Source organism: Geotrypetes seraphini, chromosome 1, assembly GCF_902459505.1.
Source record: "Geotrypetes seraphini chromosome 1, aGeoSer1.1, whole genome shotgun sequence".
In the NCBI taxonomy this organism is placed as follows: domain Eukaryota; kingdom Metazoa; phylum Chordata; class Amphibia; order Gymnophiona; family Dermophiidae; genus Geotrypetes; species Geotrypetes seraphini.
This window is the reverse complement of record NC_047084.1, coordinates 28,521,197-28,548,222: the sequence shown is the minus strand read 5'-3', so window position 1 is coordinate 28,548,222 and position 27,026 is coordinate 28,521,197. Positions and strand designations below refer to the sequence as shown.

General features: G+C 46.2%; 1 protein-coding gene across 4 annotated transcripts in view; it reads left to right on the top strand.

Annotated features, from left to right (window-relative positions):
• Positions 1–27,026, top strand: part of CERT1 (ceramide transporter 1) — a 418,213-nt gene that overhangs the window by 43,370 nt on the left and 347,817 nt on the right. For 2 of the 4 annotated variants that reach the window (XM_033929301.1, XM_033929303.1), the window contains exons 2-3: positions 4,031–4,088; positions 12,006–12,140. In XM_033929301.1, coding sequence (XP_033785192.1) covers positions 4,031–4,088; positions 12,006–12,140 — 193 coding nt within the window. The remainder of the gene's footprint in view (positions 1–4,030; positions 4,089–12,005; positions 12,141–27,026) is intronic. The other 2 variants (XM_033929302.1, XM_033929304.1) reach the window with 1 other exon arrangement.

Sequence of the window (27,026 nt, the reverse complement as noted above, 5' to 3'; positions counted from 1 at the left end):
TAATACAATTTTAATTCTTTATATTGTGTGTGTGTGGGTGGGGGGCGGGGGGGGGGGCAACACCACTTACGTCAACAGTAAAGTTAGAATAGGGTCATTAAATCCAGTGGCGTACCTAGTATATATGACAGCCAGTGCTGATCATTTTTTAACATCACCCTCCTTTATATAAAAGTTATTTTTAGTAATAATCTGTGAGTCACACAACAAGGGTGCACCTAGGAAAAGGCAGCATCTTAAACACTGCAGTGAGCACTAAAACACCAACACACACATTGTAAAACTAAACAAGCCAGATCCTGTACAATCGATGCTAACAGAAAACCATGTCCTTTTCATAAACACAGAAAACACATATACCCTCGCCCAATATGGAATAATCACAAACTAAAAATAGAAATATGTAGACAAAAGTTAAACTGAACCACTAAGAAACCAGACTTTGCTCGAAGCAAGCAAGAGCAGTAAGTTGTAAGCTTCCCTCCATCGCTGACCTATCTCCCGCATGCTCCGGGGCTCTAATAGTACCACTGTCCACGCCGGCTTCCCTTCTCTTCCCTATCCCCCACCCCCCTTGGGACGTAACTTCCAGTTTCAGAGGGAAGAGAAGGGAAGCCAGCATGCACAGTGGTACCGTTAGAGCCAGTCAAGTGGAGAAGGCTTCATCTAAGGCAAGGCAGATATTGGGTTGTATCAATAGAAGTTTCGTCAGCCGTAAGCCTGAAGTCATAATGCCGTTGTACAGGGCCATGGTGAGACCTCATCTGGAGTACTGTGTGCAATTCTGGAGGCCACATTATAGTAAAGATGTGCGCAGAATTGAATTGGTTCAGCGGACAGCCACCAGGATGATCTCGGGGCTCAAGGGTCTCTCGTACGAAGAGAGACTGAACAAATTGCAGCTCTACACTCTCGAGGAACGGGAGAGGGGAGACATGATCGAAACATTTAAGTATCTCACGGGACGTGTCGAAGTGGAAGATGATATTTTCTTTCTCAAGGGACCCTCGGCCACAAGAGGGCACCCGCTCAAACTCAGGGGCGGAAAATTTCATGGCGACACCAGAAAGTATTTCTTCACAGAGAGAGTGGTTGATCATTGGAACAAGCTTCCAGTGCAGGTGATCGAGGCAGGCAGCGTGCCAGACTTTAAGAATAAATGGGATACCCATGTGGGATCCCTACGAGGGTCAAGATAAGGAAATTGGATCATTAGGGCATAGACAGGGGGTGGGTAAGCAGATGGGCTGTAGCCCTTTTCTGCCGTCATCTTCTATGTTTCTATGAGTTCAAGTTGCTTGCTGCCGTTTAAAAAAAAAAAAAAAAAGTCAGGCGGGAGTCAAACACTGAATTTTTGGCGGCTCTTCAGGCTGTGCTCAGTCAGCCCGGGGAATCCCCAAGCCGGTGAGAGGGTTTTTAAAAAATGTTGAGGAGCGGCGGCAGCAGGATTTGACATATGACAGCTGGGCACACACCTAAATTAGCCGAGCAGAGCGCCTGGCTAAAAGGCGCTAGGGTGAACACTGCTAGTTAATTTTAGAATTATTAATAGTAATTGTTCTCAGTACACACTCTCTTTTAGGGAAAATCTTAGAATATCTAAAAGAGGTTGTGTGAATTTTTATAGGAAATAATGATTCCCCAAAATTGGGTAAAATAGAAAACTCCTGTTGCTCAGAGTAAGCAACTTTAAGTGGCGAATTACCTACTGACAATATCTCTAAAGGTAGAGTATTAACATTCTTGAGTCTATCTAAGAATAGTAATAATAAAATAGTCTTAACAAAATACATTTTGGAATAGTATAAAAACTCAATAGAGCTTAAAATAAAATTTTTTTAAACTAATGTGGATCAAATCCAACTACATATCACTGAATAAGAGGCTACCTATTCTAGAACAAAACTGACTTTAAAAAACTATATAATTTGGTATAAACAACAATAAAATTATCTACTTCTAACACTTATCACTTTCCATGTCATAACACCGCTTCCCTCAGTCATTTCGCAAAGGCGTGTGCTAAGGCGCACGCCTTTGACTTGCTTCTTAGATGGTGTGCCGTAAGACACTGGTTTTATAAAGTCAAGGTGGTTGAGGGGGCAGAACAGGCTCACACGCCCATAAGGTAACACAGCTCAGCTGATAATTTAGAAGAGCCGATAGTTGAAAAGTCCTGCACAGCTCGGCTCAGCTGAGGGTTCTTAACAGAGCCGTTTGAATGAAAAAGTCCCACACAGCTCGGCTCTATAAATAGCCCTTAGCAGAGCTGCTAGATGAAAAGTCCCGCTCAGCTCCACTGCTGGCTCTTAGCAGAGTCGATAGATGAAAAGTACCACATCAAAGGAGTGATCTTCCTGCTGGTTTTTTAAAGTTCCACGCCCCTAAGGTAACACAGCTAAGCTGATAATTTAGAAGAGCTAGTGGTTGAAAAGTCCTCCAATGGGGATGTACTTACACACTGACAAAAAAGCTGCTTTGAAAGAGGCAGCTCATCTGGTTTGGAAATTTGGCAGCGTACAAGAATACTAAATCAGCGAATAGACTCAGTGATATATTGATGAAATTTTATGGTAAATAGGAGAATTTAAAAAAGAACTGGCACAGATGCAGCAAACATGATCTGGTAAATCAAGAAGCCTTCAAGGAACATCTTGTCTGTCTTTTTGATTTTGCTACCAGTAATACATTAGTTGCAATGAAAATCGAAGAAGACAGACATTTCTAATCATGCAGAGGCAAGATGTTTCATCATGCAACATGGCTAGTGTTGACACTGTACTTGCAAAGAAGGAGGATAGATAGCTCAAGAAAAACAATTTAGTAAGTTTGCAGCCAAAGTAGAGGTAGAAAATGTCATTGTCAGTAGTTCTACACAGCTAACTGCTACTTCTGTCCCTCTGACTTGTGGATCTGATACCAAGAATATTGCTGAAGTTGACTTTTGACAGTTGTTCAATTCAGATGCTGATTTTTAAGCAGAACCCCTTTTTCCAATTCTCAGTCAAAATGGCCAAAGGTGAACTTCCTTGTACATCCTGAAGTTGCTGGACATTAGATTATGTTAATTTTCCAGAGAGGGAGCCACATTTGTCATTGGTGCTGTTGCCAAACATTTGCCCATGATGTAAATTAAATGACATTGTCAAGAAGCTCACTCTGATGTTCACTGTACAAGAACTGTGAGAAGGCAGTCACTCTGAAGGAAGAGTTCCTTGATGAAACAACAAACTCCATTACTGCTGCACTGAAATGCAAACTCCTCCTGGACATTACTGGAAGTAAATAAATGGTTAACAGAATTGTACTACTTATCACTAGCAACAGAGAAGAGAGGTGAGTTTCAGAAATTGGTTCTGGAACTGGCAAACAGAAGCTGAAGCTGTCTCTCAGTACTGCATGAGTGGAGTCTTCGGAGATAGAAACATAGAAACTGATGGCAGAAAAGGGCACTGTAAATAATACAGGTCTGAAGAATGGTGCATTGAATCATTAGGACAAGAATTAGCATGACTAGCTTGTCAACATCATATGATGGAACTGGTGCATGGAAGCATCTTCACTCAACTGTTTTGAGTTAGTGCAGGACCAGTGTTCAAAAGACTTCAGCAAAATTGGCCATACATAGACCAGGATTCATATGAGGTTGCTGTGGACGAAATGTTTGCACACACATCAGTCTTTCAAAAAGAAATTGCAACTTTCTGCAGAACAACCTCAAATACATCATATCCAAGAGAAGACTACAAGGAGCTTATTGAGCTCTATTTAATTTTTCTTGGTGGCTGCCTGGATGCAGATAAAGCAAAGCTATTGTTTTGAGTACTCAGGACCGTCCACCATGCACAGTGTTTAGCAAAGGCCATCTACAATATTAAGATATTCTGTTCCAGTAGCAGTTCTCTCTTACTGCCAAAGAAAGGTAGGGCATCAAAGAAATGTTTCACTGTTAGCTTCATTTACATCCACTACTGGCATGAAGCACCTTTTCCTGTAAAAGCACTAATCAGTGATTTGCTTCTACTTTCAGAACTCCAGAAATATCTGAACAAGGCTGTTGCCAAGGCTTCATCAACAACATACATCAGGTATCTGTGGTACTTGTCAGAAAATTTGGCTGGTCTGGCCTTTTTTGATGAGACTAAGCAATGAAGTAGGTCCAAGATGTTGACAATCTTTCAGCTTTCACAATCCACAAGTTTGATGACACGTCTTCGACAATCACTCAGTCCCATCGGCCTGGCATCATGTATAAGAACTTATGTTGTCTTTGGTATTTTTGACACAAATTATGTTTGTATTTTGTAAACTGCTTAGGATTAAGTGGGTTAGAATTTTTTTAAATGATTTCTAGATGGAGAGATGATCAGACTACCAGTATTTGAAGCAGTCGGAATCATCAACAACGGTCAATGATGCCGCTGAAAGAGCAATAGCCTTAATACAGCAGTATAATTTAAGTTTCACAAAAAATGAGGAGCAGAAGCAGCTCCTTCTTCCCCTTGTTGTTCAGCGGATGGGCAGACTGGATGGGCCATTTGGCCTTTATCTGCCATCATGTTTCTATGTAGCACAGAAATGCCTATCCAAATTGCTCCAAAGCCACACTGATGAATACTGATGACTGAAATGTAGGACTACTGTTCAGCATTCACACATAACAAACATTTTTGTATTTACTGTGGAATAATGACATTAGTTACCATTCTTTGCTGAACATTGAACAATGCATAATAAATCATTAGGCCAACAAGCCTGTTTTCAGCTAAAACTAACATAGTATGTATTTTAACTTCTTTCCATGTGCATTTTCTCACAAATCAGGTTTAGATGGAAAATTAATAAAAATTCTTTATTTGCACTTTATGTTCTAAATTAAAAATCATTGAGCGACCTCTAAATGTTTACCAAAAGACTTATAATTTGGCCAGACATGAAACAAAAATAGACTTGTAGAGGTCATGTCCAATGAACTTGATATATATATATATTTTTTTTATTTTTTTTTTTGGACCACCATATTATACGTTCTTTAATTTTTTCCAATGTTATAGTCCAATTCTTAGTCACTGGGAGCAGCACTGCAATATTGTCTGCATAAATAAAAATGCTGAATCCTAAATTGTCTAGTGTTATGCCCAGTAAATGAAGCAGGGCGTTAAAGAAAGGACAACAGAGAGCACTGAGGCACTCTGTAATTGGCTTGCCAATAAGGTGAAAAAGCTCCTGCTTTCTTAACACTAAATGTCCCAAATTCACTAAAGATAGTGACTTAGGCACTGTTGGCTGATTCTCTAGCCAATATTCAAACAGCGATTGATTCACTATCAAGTTTGCAAGCAAATGATTCGCATGGAGGTGTAAATCATTTACATGCAAACTCACTGACAAAATATCTGCCCGATGAAAAAAAGCCACCCCCCAGACAAAGCGCCCCTCCCTCCCCAAACCAAAAAAAAATGTCAGGAGGGATGCCCACTCCCTCCTGCCACCAGATGATTCCCCCGACCGGCGCTCCCTCCCTGTGAATATGGCAGGAGGAATGCCCACGCCCTCCCTGTACCTTTAAGGCGGGAGTGGTGCTCAGTCCCTCCTCCGCTGGCCACGGTCAGCAATGCGGGCCTTAGGCCCCTCCCCAGTGCATCACATCTCCTCTTCTGTTTTATGAATTGATTGCTGCCTTCTTTTGCATGGCATTTTCCCTTATTAATATGCTCGGATCGGAGATTGGGTGAGTGCTCGAAGAAGTACATCGGACAGCAGTTTTGTGAATCGAGTCGGAGAACACAAAAAATCGCAAAACCAGTCAAACCGGTTTTGCAACGATTATTACAAGATTGGTAAGTTTAGTGAATCTGGACCTATAACTTTGAGAAGAAAGAAATCCAGAAAACCAGTTTAGAACTTTACTTTGAATTCCAATTTCATTTAAGGCTGTTAACATAATAAGATTGTGATCTACAAAAGTGTTCTTCAACCTTTTTACACCTATGGACCGGCAGAAATAAAATTATTTTGTGGACCGGCACCAGTCCGTGGACCGGCGGTTGAAGAACAGTGGGCTAAATCATGGGCCAGACCCCCATCCATCTCCGCCCAATCTCTGCCCCAGACCCCACCCCATAATAATACTAATTGTAACACTATTTTTTTTACATTAATTTTTCATATATACAACACATAATGGTTAACAACTATTTTTACATTAATTTTTCATATATACAACACATAATGGTTAACCACAAAATTAAACTACACAAAGCACACTGTATGCTTCTCAGCATACAATTCCGATGTCAGAGAAGAAGTTCCGTGCCAGCCAATCACTGTCTGGCTGGCCCAGAACTTCCTCTCTGACGTCAGAATTGACGTCGGGGAGAAGGCTTCTGGGCCGGCTGATGTGCAGTCGCTGCACTCGCCTCGTCTGGCTCTATTGCATCAGCAACGGGGAAGCAGGGAGAGAGCCCAGGCTTCGCGATCGCCTGTCCCGTTGTCCCCACGCACAGCTTCGGGATGCTCTCTCTAAAAACGGGACATTTCGGCATCCCGAAGCTGTGCGTGGGGACAACGGGACGGGGATCTAAAAACAGGATGTATGGCCACATACATGACCAGCTATAATTCTACTTTCCCTATAACCGTTTACATGGAAAAGGAGGCAATTTTAACAAAAGCTCTATCAGACACACTGAATCAGACAATTTTGCCTAACTATGCTTCATTTTGCGGATGAGTCACCATTTTGTGGATGAACATTATATAACAATGCGATTAAAAATTAAATTAATGATTGTGATATATGATTTATCCACCATGTAAAAAATCAGCAGGTTAGAAAATAGGGCAGTGGAAAGCAAGCCTAGGATACTATTTAAGCAGTGAGGTCTCAAAGAGCAGGGTTTTTTCCATTATACACATGCTGTGTATGCTCCATGCTGTGCTTTACCTTCTGGCCTGCTCCTGCCTGGCCGTTTTATGCCACCCCCAGTGTTATCTTCGAGCCACCTCCCCTCTTCCTTACTGCCACAGTGCCCAAAGGCGTGGGCAGCGGCTCCTCGCATGTCCCACGCCTCATCTGGAAGTTTTCCCTCTGACGTTGCGACGTCAGAGAGAAGGCTTCTGGTTCAGGCGCAGGACACGCATAGGAACCGCTGCCCGTGGCTTTGTGCACTGTGGCAGTAAGGAAGAGGGGAGCCGGCCCAAAGATAACACCACATCGATTGGACCGTGGACCGGCAGTTGAGGAACACTGTCTCAGGCCCGATGCACGTGCTAGCCCTGTGGACGGGCAGGAAATTTCTGTGGACCGGTACCGGTCCACGGACCGGTGGTTGAAGAACACTGATCTACAAGATTAAATGCACTGGAAAGATCAAACTGGATATTGATGGAAATTGGCCATGTAACTCGGTAAAGATTTCCTATTTGCAATAAGAAACCCCATAACTGTTTCAGTACTAAAGTTTTAACAAAACCCAGATTGAGATGAATGCAAAACATCATACCAATGTAAGGCCTCCTTTTATCAAGCCGCGGTAGAGCATTTTTAGCGCTGGCTGGCAAGGTAAATGTTCCGGTCCATGCTTAAACACTCTACTATGGCTTGATGGAAGGGTCCTAAGTAATTATTCAATTATTGGGTAATAAAACCTTCCATATGTTTTACAAGAAGTGGGATAGGGGCATCTGGTCAATAATTTTACATATTCCCTTTCAGATTTTGGGGGAGATAGGTTTCAAAGCAATGAAACCAAGATGTTCAGGAAAGTAACCCATTCCTAAATGACTAACCTTTCAGTCAATGCATATAAGAAAGGGGAAGTAGAGTCTTTCATGATATAGGCTGAGCAGATCTCCAAGCTACAACTAGATTTGTCATAGTTTAATAATAATTAATAAAACTGACATCTTGTACCGTAAAAAGTACAAATTGATCCCAAATTTAATCTCCCTGAATACTGTGCAGTCAGGATATTACAACTCAAGAACAGATTTTAGTTCATGCTAATAGATTCAGCTTTATTCTTAAAACTAGTCTTTAAGCCTGTTACATTAACGGGTGCTAGAATAGATGTATGTGTGTGTGTCTTTCTTTCTCTCCTTGGCCGCTTTCTGTCTGTCATGCTTTCTCTCTCTCTCCTTGGCAGCTGTCTATCTTTCTTTCTGTTTCTCTCTTTCCTCGGCTGTCCACCACCACCCCTTGCCTGCTCCCCCTGTCCTGCAGTAGCCCTTCTCCCTTCCTTTTACCTCCCCGTGCCCAGCAGCACCCCTTCCCTGCTTTCCCCCTGTTCATCAGTAGCCCTTCTCCCTTCCTTTTACCTCCCCACTGTCCAGCAGCACCCTTTCTCCCTTTGTTTTACCTCCCCCCCTGTCCAGCAGCACCTCTTCCCTGCTCCTGTCCATCAATACCTGTCCAGCAGCACCCCTTTACTGCTCCCCCTGTCCAGCAGCAGCCCTTCTCCCTTCATTTTACCTCCCCACTGTCCAGCAGCACCTCTTCCCTGCTCCCCCTGTCCATCAATATCTGCTCACAAACCGCGGCTGCTTTCGTTGCAAGGTCCTCTTAAAGTGAGTGAGGGCGGGAGGGGAGAGTCGCCAGCGTGTTCTCCGTCTCCTTGCGACCATGGTCGCCATTTCAAACTCTGCATGCGCCGTAGGAGCCAGAAAACCACCACAGGCTCATTCTACTGGCACAGAGCTACGGATCACGGACGCAGGGATCACGAAGTTTGAAGTGCGCATGCACGCTTAGGGTTTTATTATAGTAGATAATGAGCCAGCTCATTGACTATAGGAGTAAATGAGGTTGAGTTCTCAGATATTCTAAATGGATTAAAGAATCAACTAAATTAAAAAGTTTTAATGCTTAAAGATTCAAGATTCACTAGTCTAGTGTAGTAATTTGTCTTGTTGACTAATATCATAGATTTGTAATGAAACATGCATGAATGCCAGTGCTGCTTATACTCTACAGAAGGGACTTTCCTCCAAATATAGAACTGAATATTATTCTGTGTTTCTGCCCTGGGTTCTTCCTCCATCACTAACTTAAATAGAATGACTTTACCCATTTCTCTTGGAAAATCAGTGAGTGAGAGTTCTTCAGGTGATAGAGGAGGGACTGATGCTAAGCCAGTATATCTCTTGTTCATAATCAGAACCCCAGAACCACTCGGTCAGACTCTCTAAAGTACTCAAAAGCAGAAAATTGAGTCTCTGCCTGTCTCAACTTACCTATATCAGTGTCCACCATTGGGCAAGGATTTTGAGTCACTAAGAACTCTGATGTCTTGAAGAAGCTTCTTCCCTTGTCATACTTCAGTCCTCGAGGCCTCGATGAATATGCATGAGAGAGATTTGCATATCAAAGAGGCAATGCATGTAAATCTCTCTCATGCATATTCATTGTGGATATCTTGAAAACATGGTCTGCCTATGGACCTCAAGGACCAGAATTGAGTAGCCCTGGTCTTGTTGCTGATGTCTCTCCTGCAGCCAAGCCGAGAGTCCTAAAGATCAGTAGGACCTTTCTCTGTTTGATGATCATAAAGCTTCAGCATTCTATTGTCCAAAAAACCATTCTATTCACTCATCAAATGTCTTCTTGAGCTGCTCCTTGAAGGCTGCCACTTAAGTCCAAGTACACGACGTCCAGGGACTTCCCTCTATCCAGCTTTCTTGTTACCCAGTCAAAGAAGCTGATCAGATTTGATTGGCAGGACCTTCCCTTTGTAAAACCAAGTTGATGGGGATCTCGTAGATTCTCCTCATTCAGGATCGTATCCAATTGGCGTTTGATTAGTGTTTCCATAAGTTTATTCACTATCGATGTGAGACTCACTGGTCTATAATTCTCAGCCTCCGTCCTGCATCCCTATTTGTGGAGTGGAATGATGTTAGCCGTTTTCCAATCCAACAGGACTCTTCCTGTACTTAGGGAAAGATTGAAGAGCGCGGATAACGGTTCCACCAGGATGTCACTCAACTCCCTGAGCACCCTGTACAAACTTGTACAGAAAGCAAATTAGGCATGAAATTATTACAAAAACAAAATATAAAAGGAAAATGTACATGCTTAAATTCAGCTCAAGTCCTCAATTCAAAATGAGATCCAAACCTTAATGGGATCTTAAAACAAAGAAATAGTAAAAACAACGTAAAAATGAAATAAGACTAATCTGGTTGAGATCAATCTATCCTATTACAATACTTTAATTCAGGGCTTAAATACTTAGATTTTATCTTTTTCCAGTCGCAATAGTAATAGGAAAGGTGTTAGCTGGAAGGGTTCAAAGAAAACATACTTTTGAGAAGAATAATTCACAACACATTTACATGGGTGACGTAACTAAAATGTCACCCCTAAGGCTAAAAATCCAGGTTTTAACATCAAAAATTCTCTCAGACGTCTTTGGGTATCCCTGGCCAAATCTGGATAAATTTGTACTTTCAGTTCTAAGAATTCCTGGATTCGTCCATCCCCATACGATACCACTGCTTCAGGTTCCATACCCGAACACTCGTCCAATCGTAGAGAGTCCAGTTCAGCTCTCCCTTCTCTGGTCACTCTAGCCTCCAGGATGGGTAGCGCTCGAACATCTTGGTGCTGTTCTGTCCACGGGGAGCTGGTGCCCTCGGGGCATGAGGGCAGTGCCCTAATGGGACTGAGAGTAGTATCCAATCCCAAGGAGACCACATCCGTCCCGCAAACCTGGGGCGTTTCCGGTAGGAACGTCTCCCAACAGCAAAGAAGGGGTAGCTTGCATATGCCATAGGAGTTCCTCTTTTTTGCCAAGGCCGGTTGCTGAAGAGCTCTGCGAGGACCCAGCCAAATTCCCTCTCCGCTTTAGCATCGTGAATCAAGAGGTAAATTTGATGGTGGAAAAGTTGACAAGAACGAACTCACAACTTAAGGCATGTTACTCAGCCTGATCACTCTGAGCCATCTTGAATCACCCATGGAATAGCTAGAAGTATGTTTAATGCTTCTTGACTTATCACTGTATATAATGACATGACCCACCAATCCCAGTCTAAATCCTGAAATTCTTCAGAGAAGGTCTCCAGCTTGACTATAAAGTTTGAAGAATCTCTAATGTATGAAATATATATATATATTTAACCATGGGAGGTAAAAATTCCACAAAAACGGAAATAAGCTGTAATAGTTGATCTCCCTGGTGGATTTTGTAGTTTTTTATGAATCATGTACTTTTTCATACATTAGAGATTCTTTAGACATCATAGTCAAGTTGGAGACCAGATCTGAAGGATTTCAAGTAGTTTGTGAGTGGAGATATGTTTTGTAACTTGCTAAATGTGATTTGTTATGCCATGGGTCTTTTCTTTTTACTTTGAAGATGAGCCTGTTTTACTATTTGGTGTGACAAGATCACTGTGAAAGCTACAGTATAAACCTGCTAAAGCAGAGCACATTATTTCTGGAGTTCCATTATTCTAAAATGCCTGTAGTTCTTATATTTGCTTTTCCTAGATCAATCAGATCACTTGTTAGAACTGGAAGGTGCTGTTCAGACAACTGATTGGAGCTGTGGGCTGAGCAGGAGGTAGAGGTGCTGATAGAAATCTGACCTAGGTCAGGGTGCCGGAGAACTGAGCCAGAATATCCATTAACCAGTAAAATTCAGTAAGTTATGTAACTGCAGTAGATTCCTAAGGCTTTTTCTCTAAACATCATTGCATTTAAGGAGGCTTATTACCGGGGGCTTGGATTTTTTAAATAGTCAGTATTTCAAATCTTGTATATAACTTACTCTGCCTTCTAGGTCAAAGGAATTTTTGACCATTTTTGATGACAGAAACACTTCCCTACAACATATGAATTAATCTTAAAATGGCCTAAAATCTACTGCTGTTACATAACTTACATAGTGATGTTGATTACTAAGTAGTATAACTGCTTAAGCAGTTACCTGGAGGATGCTGCTTCAGTGTGTCATGCTTTTAATTTATGTAATTATCTTTCTTTTACTTCCTCTTTGCAGTGGACCAACTATATTCATGGGTGGCAAGATCGATGGGTAGTTTTAAAGAACAACACTCTAAGCTACTACAAGTCTGAGGATGAGACTGAATATGGTTGCAGGGGATCTATCTGCCTTAGCAAGGCTGTTATCACAGTAAGTTTTTTGTTTTAAGGAATGGATCCCAAAACATTTTCTTGAAGACTTGATACATCATATTAGAAGGCATCTGTGTACTTAAATACAAATGCAAATGGATTAATTGTATGGCAAGATGAAAGTATGTCTCTGCTTAAATGAGAATTCTTTAGCAACAGCAGCAGATGAATCCAGAGACCAATGGGATAGCACACATCTACCAGCAGATGGAGATAGAGAAACTGATTAACAGGTGGTCCTATTGGCTGGCACGCCTCCTACATCTTCAGTATGCTCTATCTCCCAGGAGGTGATGGTTACTATTCACCTAGCTCCTGGATTCTGGCTATGACTGGGCAATTCTATTTCTCCTGTTGAGGTTTATCCTAGGATAAGCAGGCAGCATATTCTCACATGTGGGTGACGACAGCCACGGAGCCCCGATGCGGACAGCCTCGCAAGCAGACTTGCTTGTAAAACTTTAGAAAGTTCACGACTGTTGCACCGCACATGTGCAAGTGCCTTTCTGTCCAACATAGGGCACGCCTCCACAGCATCTCCTCAGTTCGTAGTTTTCCGCGGAGCCGAGAAGCCCTCTTTCGACGCTCTGTGCTATACTTGGTTCTACTTCGTGCCTTCTCTCACTATGGCTTGTGTATTCTTTTCATACAGAGTCGCTGTGTTTTATCCCAGGACAAGCAGGCATGATATTCTCACATGTGGGTGACGTCATCTACGGAGCCCCGGCGCGGACAGCTTTTCAAGCAAACTTGATTGAAGTTTCAAGTTTGCACTCTGCACCACGCATGTGCGTGCCTTCTCGCCCACTAGAGGGCGCATACCACCTCGTGGTCCTCAGTTCAAATTTTTCCGCGGAGCAAGAAAGCCCTGTGGATCTGAGCTCCAGTGTTTTTGCCTTCTAGCTGCCGCGTTTAGTTTGTTTTTCCATCGAATTAGTTCGCGGTGCTGTTTTTCTTTTCGGTTCTTTTCAAAAAAAAAAAAAAAGTATTTCGTTTTCGTCTGGCTCCGGGGGCTCCCGGAAGCCGTGGCCGGGGACGTCGGTACGTTCCCGGCCTTCTTCTTTTTCTTCGTGGATGTCCCGTCCTGTTACGGGATTCAAAAAGTGCAGCCGGTGCGAGAGGTTGCTTTCCATCACTGACCCTCACCGGTGGTGCATTGTCTGTCTTGGGCCCGAACATCCGACAGAGTCGTGTGATCGCTGCTCTACCTTCCAAAACAGGGCCCTACGTCGCCGCAAGGCCAGAATGGCGGAATTGTTCGCCGTCGACGCGCCGCCTAAGGCCTCGACGTCGGCCCCGGCTTCGGCCCCGGCCTTGACCTCGGCCTCGGCGTCCTCAGGGGCCTCGGCCTCGCCCCGACCCTCATCCTCGAAGGCGTCGGCAGTGAAGCAAGCTTCGGGTAAGTCCTCTGTTCCATCCCCTTCAGCAAAGAAGCCATCCTCGAGTCAGGCCAAGGCGGGTGGGTCGACCCCGGCCCCGCATCGGACCTCGACTCCGCACACCCCGAGGGAATACTCGAGACCGAGGTCGCCCTCCAGGGAGTGTGCCCCGGACTCGGAACTCCCCACCTTCGTGGGGATTCCGGCCTTCCAGGATCTCCTCCGAGCTCTGATCTCATCGGAGCTATCGGGAGCCCTGGAAGTGTTGCAGCGTGCTGCGGTCCCGGCGGCCTCGACCTCGGCCGGGGCACCTTCGGTCTCGGAGGCCCCGGCCTCGGCCCCCTCGACCGCGGGAGCCCCGGCCTCGGCGACCTCGGTCTCGGGTACAGTGACCCCGTTCACCTCGGTCTCGGCCCCGCCCCGGACCTCGACCTCGGGGGAACCCCCTGAGCGGAGTGTAAGGCCCAAAGAAAAGTCGCGCAGAGTGCGCCGTCTTTCCTCCTCTTCCTCCGGGTCTTCCAGACACGCCTCGCCCTCGACGCGACCTCGGACGGGACGTCGATCGAGGAAGTCTAAGCGACCTCGAGGCTCGCCTCGGCGCGACCGCTCCTCGTCGTTCGGGGGCGAGGCGCTGCAGGTGTCGGAGTTGCGCCTCGACAATCCGAGGCTCCTCCGCTCACCTCGTGGGAAGTCTTCCCGGGCCGCCTCGCCGAGGAAACGGGAAAGCGTCCCACGAACCCCGGGGTCCTCACCCAAGGGTTCTGCGAGGAGGACAACTTCCCCTTCCCCCTCGAGGGCCCTCGAGAGGGGATCCTGGGATTCGGGATCGGTTAGGGATCCTCATTATTCCCATGAGGCCTCCCCCCTCTCCTCGGTGGGGCGGTCGAGAACCCCGTCTCCCCAGGCTAGGCCGTCCTCATTTTCATCCTTCGTTCAGGACATGGCCCAAGCCCTGGGGATTGACCAGATGGTATGTTCTCGGTATTCCAAAGAATTTTTGGAGGAACAGGACCTCCCCACTCCTCCTAGAGAGGTGCCTAGACTCCCTCTCAACAGCGTCCTTCTGCAGACCTGGCTGAAGAACTTGTCAAACCCTCTTACAGTCACGTCTGTACCCTCAAAAATGGAATCGAAGTATAGAACGATTCCTCCTAAAGGGTTCGATAAGGCGCAGCTCTCACACCAGTCCCTTCTGGTGGAGTCAGCTCTCAAAAAATCACAGCCCTCACGGGTTTCTGCGACGGTTCCACCAGGCAGGGAAGGGCGGACCCTGGACAAGTTTGGCCGTCGCCTCTATTCAAATTCCCTGATGGCCACCAGGGTTCTAAATTACGCCTTCACCTTCTCCTCCTATTTGCGGGGTATGGTGAAGGATCTGCCTCAATATCGAAACTCGTTACCGGACTCCCAAAGAGCAGGATTCGATAAGTTTATGTCCAACCTGTCTCAATTGCGGTTGTACCTTTTCCATGCAGTGTACGACACCTTTGAGCTGGTTTCGAGAGTGTCGGCCCTCGCAGTGGCCATGCGCCGCTTGGCCTGGCTTCGCACCCTCGACATGGACCCAAACCTGCAGGAACGTCTTGCAGACTTGCCTTGTGTGGGGTCCGAGTTATTTGACGAGTCATTGGATGCGGCGACCAAGCGGTTGTCGGAGCAGGAGCGCTCTCTAGCATCCCTGGTCCGCCCCAAACCGAGGCCCCCGCCGCAGAAACCCTTCCGGCCTCCGCCGCGCCGATACCCTCAGAAATCGACCCCGGCTTTCTCGAGACCGCCTCCGAGACGTCCGTCTCAGCGGGGCAGAGGGGGACAAACCCAAACCCCGGCGCAGGGCCCTTCTAAGCCCGCGCCTTCCTTTTGACGGGCTGAGCGGACGGGGCGGGTTCCCCTCCGCACTCTCACAGGAACCCCTTCCTATCGGGGGCCGCCTTCGGTCCCTCCGGGAGGCATGGACCGGGATTACCTCAGACGCTTGGGTGCTCCGGATCGTCTCCGAGGGCTACTCGCTCAACTTTGTGTCCTCGCCGCCGGACAGTCCCCCAAGTTTAGTCCCCTGCAACCGTTCGCAGTTACCGACCCTTATAACCGAAGCCAAAGCCCTCTTGAAGCTTCGGGCGGTCGAGCCGGTCCCCAAAGACCAGCGAGGTACGGGGTTTTACTCCCGCTACTTTTTGGTCCCAAAAAAGACCGGGGACCTGCGCCCCATACTGGACCTCAGGAAGCTCAACAAATTCCTGGCCCGGGAAAAGTTTCGAATGCTATCTCTCCCGGTTTTGTATCCTCTCTTGGAGGAAGGGGACTGGATGTGCTCCCTCGACCTGAAGGAAGCATACACCCACGTTCCGGTGCACCCCACCTGCCGAAGATTCTTACGATTCCAGGTGGGGGACCTTCACCTCCAGTACAGGGTACTGCCCTTCGGCCTGGCCGCGTCCCCACGAGTATTCACGAAGTGCATGGTGGTGGTTGCGGCAGCCCTGAGGTCACGTGGACTGCATGTGTTCCCTTACCTGGACGATTGGCTCATCAAAGCCCCGACCAGGGAGGGGGTTATCTCAGCGACCCGACAGTCGATTGCCTTCCTGCAAACCCTCGGGTTCGAGATAAACTTTCCAAAGTCTCAGTTGAGACCGTCCCAGTCTCTTCAATTCATAGGTGCGGTGCTGGACACGGTGCGCCTGCGCTCCTACCTACCGACCCAGCGGCTGGAAGCCTTGGTACGGATGAGCCGCCAGGTCTCTCAACTATCGAGAGTGTCGGCCAAGCACATGATGATGCTACTGGGCCATATGGCCTCGACGGTACATGTCACGCCACTTGCGAGGCTACATCTGAGGATCCCTCAGTGGACCCTCGCGTCCCAGTGGCGTCAGGAGTGCGACCCGGTGTCTCGCCTCATTTCAGTGACTCCGCCTTTGCGGAAATCGCTACGTTGGTGGACAGACTCTTCAAATCTGTCCAGGGGGCTACTGTTTCGCACTCCGCCCTCCCGCAAGGTCCTGACCACGGACTCCTCGGAGTACGCGTGGGGAGCCCATCTCGACGGTCTCCGCACGCAGGGCCTGTGGTCGGCAGAAGACCGTCGGTGTCACATCAACGTGCTAGAACTGCGGGCCATCTTCCTAGCACTTCGAGCCTTCGTTCACATATTGCAGGACCAGGTGGTCCTCGTCCGTACGGACAATCAGGTGGCAATGTACTATGTGAACAAGCAGGGGGGAACGGGGTCTTGGCCCCTCTGTTCCGAGGCTCTTCGCCTTTGGGAGTGGGCGGCCTCCCGGAACATCTTCCTCAGGGCGGTCTACATCCAAGGAGAACGGAATTGCCTGGCGGACAAACTCAGTCGACTCCTGCAACCGCACGAGTGGACCCTACACTCAGCAGTTCTGCGCGAGGTCTTCGCTCGCTGGGGAACGCCACAGGTGGATCTGTTTGCCTCTCCGGAGACACACAAACTACCACTATATTGTTCTCGAATGTACTCGCGGGACCGTCTGGAAGCGGATGCCTTCCTCCTCGATTGGGAAGGGAGGTTCCTGTATGCATTCCCTCCGTTCCCTCTGATCATGCGAACGTTAGTACACCTAAAATCGTCCACGGCCACGATGATTCTCATAGCGCCTCGGTGGCCGCGTCAGCACTGGTTCTCCCTGCTGCTCCAGCTCAGTGCCAGAGAACCTCTTCCACTGCCTGTCTCTCCTTCTCTGCTATCTCAGAGTCAAGGATCCATGTTACATCCCAACCTACAGTCATTGCACCTGACAGCTTGGTTTCTTGTGCCCTGACTCCTCCGGACCTGTCTCAATCGGTGAGGGAGGTGTTGGAAGCCTCCCGCAAGATCTCGACGAGGCTTTGCTATGCGCAGAAATGGACCAGGTTCTCCACCTGGTGTACGGCCCTTCACCTGGATCCGATATCAGCTCCGATATCCTCGGTGTTGGACTATTTATTCCATCTGTCACGCTCGGGCTTGAAAACCACTTCGGTGCGGGTTCATCTCAGTGCGATTTCTGCCTTCCACCAACCTCTGGATGGACGCCCTCTGTCCCTCCACCCCTTGGTGACACGCTTCATGAAAGGGTTACTCAGGGTTTGTCCCCCTCTTAAGCCTCCGCCTGTCGTATGGAATTTGAATGTGGTCCTGGCTCAACTGATGAAACCCCCTTTTGAGCCACTCAACAAGTCCCTCTTGAAATTTCTGACTTGGAAGGCGGTGTTTCTGATCGCCCTCACCTCCGCCAGGCGGATTGGGGAGCTGCAAGCCTTGGTTGCGGACCCTCCTTTCACTGTCTTTCATCACGACAAGGTGGTTCTCCGCACCCACCCTAAGTTTTTACCTAAAGTTGTTTCTGACTTCCACCTCAATCAGTCCATTGTCCTTCCTGTGTTCTTCCCGAAGCCCCACTCCCACCCTGGCGAGACGGCGCTTCACACGCTCGACTGTAAGAGGGCGTTGGCATTTTACCTTCAACGCACCAGGTCTCATCGGAAGGTTCCTCAATTATTTTTGTCCTTCGATCCCAATCGATTAGGGCACCCAGTTTCCAAGCGCACTCTGTCCAACTGGTTGGCCGCTTGCATTTCCTTTTGCTACGCTCAGGCTGGCCTTCCTCCCCCGGGTCGAGTCACGGGGCACAAGGTCCGAGCAATGGCAGCCTCGATAGCCTTCCTCCGATCCACTCCGATGGAGGACATATGTAAGGCTGCCACTTGGTCTTCGGTTCATACATTCACCTCTCATTACTGTCTGGACACCCTATCCAGGAGTGACGGCCGGTTTGGCCAGTCAGTTTTGCGAAATCTGTTTTCCTAAATTGCCATCCTCCCACCTGCCCTTCTTTGGTTGGCTTGGAGGTCACCCACATGTGAGAATATCATGCCTGCTTGTCCTGGGATAAAGCACAGTTACTTACCGTAACAGGTGTTATCCAGGGACAGCAGGCATATATTCTCACAACCCGCCCGCCTCCCCGGGGATGGCTTCCTTGCTAGTTATGGAACTGAGGACCACGAGGTGGTATGCGCCCTCTAGTGGGCGAGAAGGCACGCACATGCGTGGTGCAGAGTGCAAACTTGAAACTTCAATCAAGTTTGCTTGAAAAGCTGTCCGCGCCGGGGCTCCGTAGATGACGTCACCCACATGTGAGAATATATGCCTGCTGTCCCTGGATAACACCTGTTACGGTAAGTAACTGTGCTTTTTGCGCATTTTCATTTCTTTTTTTAAAAAAAAATTTTAGTTTGCTTTTACTTTCGTGTCACGGCGGGGCCTACCCCGCGGCCTCAGCCTACGGGCTTCGATTTTGCCGCGGCTATTTTCCAGTCTATGTCCCAGTCGGTCACAGGCTTTAAGAAGTGTAGTCGCTGCCAATGCGCGATATCCCTCACTGACCCACATAAGTGGTGTGTTCAGTGTTTAGGGCCTGACCATAGTCCAGAGTCGTGTACTCACTGCGCTACCCTTCAACCTCAAGCTATTAAACGTCGTCGAGTTCAGGTTGAGAAGATATTCGGCGGTATGGATAAGCCAACCCTGGTTTCGACCTCAATCCCCAAATCCGGTCAAATTTTCTACAGGATTCCTGCCTTCTACCTCGACCTTAATCAAATCTTCTTTGTTTGGGAAGTCCTCATCTTTGAGCAAATCTGCTAAATCCTCTCCTGAGGAGCCTCTTTCCTCAGTGTCTCCCTCAGGTAAGGTAGCTAAGCAGACTCCTCCAGGCATGCCACCCTTAGAACGGGTAGTTCTGACCCTGCCCAAGAAATATGTCTCCAAATCGAAACGTCATTCTTCGTCATCTTCCTCGGAGACTATAGCCAAACCAAATATACCAGATCATCAGGTCTCAGTTCCACATTTGCAGGCTCTGATCCAGACTATCATGCATCAGGAGTTTGGTAACATGCTTGCCAAATACACTCCTGCCTCAACTCTGTCTTCTGCAGTTCAGCCTGAGCACTCAGCAGTATCACAAGGAGTCGAGTTCTTGGCAATGCCTTGAGCTGAACCTAGTCACTCTCTACAAGGAGTTGAGTCCTTAAGAGTGCCTTGAATGGAATCTATGCACTCTATATAAGGAGTCGAGTCCTTACGAGTGTATCGAGATACCTCGACACAAGGAGTTGAGTCCTTTTTGGTGTCTCGACGTCGATCTCCGACTTCCAGCCCTCCTTTCTCACATAAGGCATTGCCCTTTTCAAGGCATAGGGCGAAGACTCCTCAACATTCATCTTCCAAGCTGGATCTGACTCAATCAGAGGACCGTGATTCGAGGCACAGTTCTCCGCATCAGCTGTCGAGGCATCCATTGAGGCACAGATCCTCTTCTCAAGATAGGTCTTTATTATCTAGGCATCGAGACTCTTCAGGATGGTCCACTGCAAGGGCTTTGACAAATTTCAATTATCCCATCAGTCCCTTCTTGTGGAGTCGTCTTTAAAAAGAACCAGTCCTTCCAAAGTCTGTGCCTCGGTTCCCCCTGGAAGAGAGGACAGGACTATGGACAAGTTTGATCGTCGTTTGTATCAAAATTCACTTATGGCAACCATAGTTTTGAATTACAATTTTGTCTTCATTTCTTATCGCAAGCATTTGGTTAACACCACCATGCCTGATTTTGTCAAATACATTCCACAACATCGACTTCCAGAGTTTCAACAGCTATGTAACACTCTGGCTCAACTCCACATGCATCTTCTTCAATCTTCATATGATGCATTTGAACTGTCCTGAGGGTCACTGCCTTCTCAGTGGCTATGCACCGCCTTGCCTGGCTTCGCACTGTAGACAAGGACCTGAACCTTCAAGATCGCCTGGCCAACATCCCTTGCCAGGGCACTGAGTTGTTTGATGACTCTATTGAGGCAGCTACCAAATGTTTGTCTGAACATGAGAAATTGTTTGCTTCTATCATCAAGCCAAAGCCTAAGCCTTCTATTTCTAAGGTTTCCAGACCTCTTCCATCCTACCAGAGGTGTTTTCTCCAGTGAGTGGCTCCTTATTCAAGGGCGCTCCTCTAAGAAACAACAGCAGCAGCAACCAAGGCAGAAAAAACCTCAGACTTCTGCTGCACCCAAGGCATCTCAGTCTTTTTGACCATCTAATACAGAGCATAACCTCAATCGTTCTGCCTCTGTCCTCTCCTCTTCCCATTGGAGGTCGTCTCCATCTTTTTTTACCAACGATGGGAGCTCATTACATCCGACCTGTGGGTCCTCACCAGTGTTCCCTCTAAGCGGGCGGGTGTTGTGAGCAAACTTTTTTCACCGTGAGCCAAAAATATCGGGCGCCAGCAAGTTATGAGCCAACTCGCCCGATTCTCCTCTCGCCGCCCTGCCATCTGCCGTACGCCTCTTCCGATCGTGCGCTGTGACGAGAAACGTGTGCGCTGCGATGTAATATTTTGTGCGCCAGCGCACGCCAGCGCAGCTTAGCGGAAACACTGGTTCAAATGGTTTTATTTATTTCCCCAAATTTATTTTTGTTATACGCATTGAAAATATTTGATATTGCGTTTAAATCAAAATCTCAATAAACTTGAAACGAGTGCCCGTGAGATTGTGGGAGGGTTAAATACTCAAAACTTAGAAGTTTTTGCTACGCCAGCTTTCTGGTATCTTTACATACAGTGGCGTACCTAGCATATGTAACATCCGGGGCCCATCATTTTTTGGCACCCCCCCCCATCTGTAAGAAAAACATGATTTTTAGTAACAAACCACACGTCACACATGAGTACCTAGGAAAAGGCAGCATCTTACATATTGCAGTGAGCAGTACATCAATACACCCATTGTAAAACTAAACAAGCCAGACCAGCACAGATCAATCCTACACCGTCAATCCTAACAGAAAACCATGTCTTTCGAACACACAGAACACAGAAAACACCTTCGCCTAGTAAGGAATATGTAATCACAAACTAACCCCTCCCTCTTTTACAAAACTGTAGTGTGGATTTTAGCTACGGAGGTAACAGCTCTGATGCTCATAAAATTCTGAGCATCAGAGCTGCTACCACCAAGGCTGGTGCTAAAAACGCTTCACAGTTTTGTAAAAGGGGGGATAAAATAAAAATACATAGACAAAGGTTAAATTGAACCAGCAAGAAGCTGGACTCTGCATACAATGCTTCACAGAAACAGTGACACATGTCTCCTAAAGCAATAAATAAATAGAAATTTTTTTCTACCTTTGTCTTCTGTGGTTTCTCCTTTCCTCATCTTCTTGTAACTCTCTTCCTTCCATTCACTGTCTGCCGTCTCTCTTCCCCTATATGGCATCTTCTCTCCTTCTATGCCCCTTCCAGAAACTGTATGCCTCCCCCTTCCATCTCTCCTTTCACCCCATTGGTCTGGCATCTCTCTCCTCGCCTTCCCTCTCCCACACCTCTCCTCATAGTCTGGTATCTCCCCTTCCCTGATTCTCTGGCATCTCTCTCCTTTCCTTTTCTTCCATCTTTCGCTCCCCCTTCATGCTCTCACATCTCCCCCTTCCTTTTCCCTTAGACTGGCATACCTTCCTCCTACGCTCCAAGCCCTGGCATCTCCTTTAATTCCCTCCCTCATCTTCCTTCTCCCTCCAGCTGGGTACCGCAACACTCTTCCCTGCAGCTCTGCACTTCCCCACAATTGCCATGCTTCGGTTCCTCTTCTTCCTTCCTTCCTCCCCCCCCCCCCCGCGGGACCCTGCGGCACCATCAACTCTTACTCCCTCTAATGTCGGCCCTGCAGCTCCAGACTTCCTCGCACCTTCTCCCCTCCCCCTTTGGATCGCTATTATTTTAAATGTTATAGCCGCGGAGCTGTATCCATCAGTGGAGATGTCTAACCTCGGCCTGCCCCGGAACTCTTACTGCAGCAGCCGCCCGTCTAGGCAGGAACAGGAAGTCACTGTTGCAGTAAGAGTTCCGGGGCAGGCCGAGGTTAGACATCTCCACTGATGGATACAGCTCCGCGGCTATAACATTTAAAATAATAGCGATCCAAAGGGGGAGGGGAGAAGGTGCGAGGAAGTCTGGAGCTGCAGGGCCGACATTAGAGGGAGTAAGAGTTGATGGTGCCGCAGGGTCCCGCGGGGGGGGGGGGGGGGGAGGAAGGAAGGAAGAAGAGGAACCGAAGCATGGCAATTGTGGGGAAGTGCAATCCCCCCAATGCGTCCCCTTACCTTACCTCCCCTTACCTTTGCGACGCGTGTGTGCGCTGTGAAGAGAAACTTTGCGCTGCGATGTAATATTTTGTGCGCGCGCGCAGGCCAGCGCACCTTAGCGGGAACACTGGTCCTCACTATCATCAGGGAAGGTTACTCTCTTCACTTCATCCAGGTTCCACCAGATCCTCCAAGAGAGTATCCTTCCAATCCGTTGCAGACCACCCTTCTTCAGGAAGCTCAAGCTCTGCTTCGTCTTCAAGCCGAGGAAGTTCATCTGGAACAGCAGAGCAGGGGGCTTTACTCTCGTTACTTCCTTGTTCCAAAGAAGATGGGAGATCTGCGACCTATTTTGGACCTCAGAGCTCTCAACAAATTTCTTGTCAGAGAAAAATTTTGGATGCTGTCTCGAGATCTCAAGATCAGAACGATTGGTTATGTTCTCTAGATCTCAAAGAGGCTTACACTCACATTCTCATTCATCCAGCCTCTCGCAAGTTCGTCAGATTTCGGGTGGGAAATCTGCATTTTCAGTACAAAGTGCTCCCCTTCATCCTGGCATCATCTCCCAGAGTGTTCACCAAGTGCCTCGTTGTTGTAGCAGCAGCTCTGAGCAACCATGGTCTTCAGGTGTTCCCGTACCTGGACGATTGGCTCATCAAAGACTTAATATCTCAGGGGGTTATTGTAGCGACCCAACGGACTAATTGGTTCCTCCAAAGTTTGCGCTTCGAAATCAGCTTTCCCAAGTTCTCGCTACAGCCCTCTCAGACTTTATAGCTCATCGGAGCTGTGCTGTGCAACTCAGAGCATTCCTTCCTCAACAAAGTCAGGATGCTCATTCAAATCTGCCAACAAGCTTCTTTCCTAACTTCGATTTCAGTAAGGCATATGGTCACATGACTTCTACCGTTCATGTGACTCCTTTTGCCAGGAGGCTTCATTAGAGTGGCATTTTCTCAAATTTCTCAAGTTTATTAAAAATTTGATATACCGCCTTAATATTGTCAAAGCATTGTACATAACATTAAAAATAAAGTTTAAAACTAACATATGATTAACGTCATTAATACCTAGGGTAATTACAAGACAAATCGAGACTTTTTTTTTTTTCTATCTCGATTGGCTACTTTAGAATGCCTCTTCTCAGGGATGCTCTCAGACATTCAAGTTTGCAGTTAGCTTTTTGACATCTCAGTTATAACCCTCTCAACCATAGCACTTCATAACAGCCCTACTCGACTTAATTATACTCAGGGCCTTCCTACTTCAATGACATGACCACCTGTTTCAACTTTCCAGTCAAGTCTTTCATCTTCTATTTATTTCCAGGGGTAGGTAGTTCTGGTCCTTGAGAGCCGGAGCCAGATCAGGTTTTCAGGATATCCACAATAAACATGCATGAGATAGATTTGCATCTCAAGGAGGCAGTGCATGCAAATCCATCTCATACATATTCATGGTGGAGATCCTGAAAACCTGACCTGGCTCCGGCTCCGGAAATGCCTACCCCTGCACTAGACAATCAATGAAACTCTTGGATCTAATGGCATCTTCAATCCATATTACTTCGAGACTTCATTTTTTATCTGCCCTGTAGTCTTTGGCGTCTACATAGTCTCAAATTTTCCCCTTCCATAATTATTTGATTTCAGTTAGAATTTTTTTTAAATTATACTTTTGGTTAGAAATATAGATTTTATTTTACTCAATTTTGTGCTTTAATTTTTGCATAACTACAATCTATCTGAAACCTGGAGTAATCCATCTGGCGTTCCGCAGGGGTCTCCACTGTCCCCACTGCTTTTTAATGTTTACATGTCATCACTAGGTGCGCAATTGTCCCAACTAGGGATAAAATTATTCAGTTACGCAGATGATTTCACGATTATTATCCCATTCACGACCTCTCTCTCCGAAGTCACTCCTACGGCAACAGAAGTACTAAATGTGATGGAACAATAGATGACTGAATTTAGATTGAAGCTAAACTCAGAAAAAACAAAATTTTTCGTAGCCTCGCCACACTCAATTGATACCAAAACATCGCTACGCATCAACAAACTCAGTTACCCTATCCAATTTATTATGAAGGTACTGGATGTAATACTAGACCGGGGCTTAACCATGAAAGACCAGGTGGACTCTTTGGTCAGAAAGGGTTTTTTTTACTCTCTGGAAGCTCAGGTCCATTAGAGCATATTTTGATGCTTCATCATTCAGAATCCTGGTACAGTCCCTTATACTGAGCCAACTTGATTATTGTAATATAGCCTACCTGGCAATTTCCCAGAAGAACTTCCAACGATTACAACTGGTGTAAAATGCGGCGATCAAGCTGATTTTGGGTCTGAAGAAATTTGACAATATAACCCCTTCCTACCGACTCCTACACTGGCTGCCAATGGAGGCACGTGTGAAGTTTAAATTCGGATGTTTCTGCTTCAAGGTACTTTTTGGCCTAGCCCCCAGATATATAACTGACCTTTTCTCTTTCTCAACCAATCAACTTAAGAGAAGCTCAAACTTGAATTTTGTTTCTCCACCGGTTAAAGGATGTAAATTTAAAAAACATCATAAATATCTCTTCTCTTATCAGGCAGCATTATGGGGTAAAGACCTGAAACAATTATTCATGCTTACGAATACTTATGGGGAATTTAGGAAACACCTAAAAACATATTTGTTCCTAAAGTACTTAGGCAGCTACATTGAACAATCTTTCCCCCCAATAACTGACCGCAAAATTTTAACTCTGTTAGTACTACTCAATCTGTAACTTTTAATCATTGTAAACCGCATAGAACTTCACGGTCCTGCAATATATAAACTGTTATTGTTATTATTATTAAAATAGTGCTACAAAGAAAATTATTGAATTCTATTGTTGCATAAAATACATGATTTCAGTCTGAAAGAAATGCTTTTCTAATTCACTATGAATGACAGGAAAAGTTGCAATTCTAGTATGCAACCCTACCACTTCCCCCTCCACTATTACATATGTCTGTAGAATTTTTATGTTGCTTGATTTATAATAATTGTGGGTCATGTGGTTTAAGATCATACTTTCAGAAAGTAGTCTTTCATAATTGTCTCCATGTGTTCAAGTAAAGCACACATCTTCCAACTGAGAGCTGGCTGCAGTATTTTAAAGTGTATGGGACTGTGTGTGCATGGCTGTTCTATAGAATTGATGGTTATATCTGAGCAGAATAAAGGACCTGATTTAGGAACTACGAGTAACCCACAGAAGATTTGCTTTGCAGGATATTTGCATCGGTATCTGTAGTATAATGAAGCCTGGATTTAGGCATAAACAACATAAGCAATTGCCTCTGGTGCTTAAAGTTTGATATGCATTGAAGCTTTGCCACTGTGCCTTCATCTGGACCTCCCCTTTGTTTTCCTAGCTGGCCTCAGCAGTAGCCGTTACCTCTATGTGCATGGAGCTCCATGGACTCATGTGTAGCTTTGTCTCCTCATAAAGGAGTTAAAGAAAAGCAGTTCTAAGGCTTCAGCAACTTAAAAATCAATTTTAGCTCACTTTCCCATAGGGCAGATGTGCACAAGTTCATTCTTCAAGGGTGCAAACAAGTCAGGTTTTCTGGATATACATGAGGCAGAGAGTATGGCAAAATAGTTAAAGCTACAGCCTCAGCACCCTGAGGATGTGGGTTCAAAACCCATACTACTTCTTGTAACCCTGGGCAAGTCACTTAATCCCCCCATTGTCCCAGGTACATTAGATTGTGAGCATGCCAGAACAGACAGAGAAAAATGCTTGAGTACCTGAATAAATTCATGTAAACCATTCTGAGCTCCCCTGGGAGAATAGTATAGAAAATTAAAATAAATTTGCATATGGTGCATATTCATTACAGATATCCAGAAACCTAACCTGCCTGAAATCCTTGAGGACTGAACTTGTATACCCCTCCTAAAAGAAAACTGGATTTGAGTCTTGTCCCCCATATGTTTCTCTGCCATACTCATTAATTTTGAATCATTTATTACAGATGGGCTATCATTTGAAACAAAATGTTCACTGATAATAGTGTGTACTTAACATGCAAAGAGTGCATTCTTTTCCGATAGTGCATGCATGCGTGGTGGTTCATGCATTGCTCTGCATTGTTAATGACATTCCAGAACAAAATAAAACTTGGAACACGACGCATACTTTCCGGCTGTCATTCCTTACCATTCATACAATTTCATTTAGATTTCTGCCAGACACAGTAGAGCACTTGGTAACAATTCCCTGCCTTCTGGCTCAATAAAACCAAAGATCAGGTCAATTAAAATATCAGGGATGTCTTATCACAGTGTGATGTTTTATGAAACTGCACTGCCA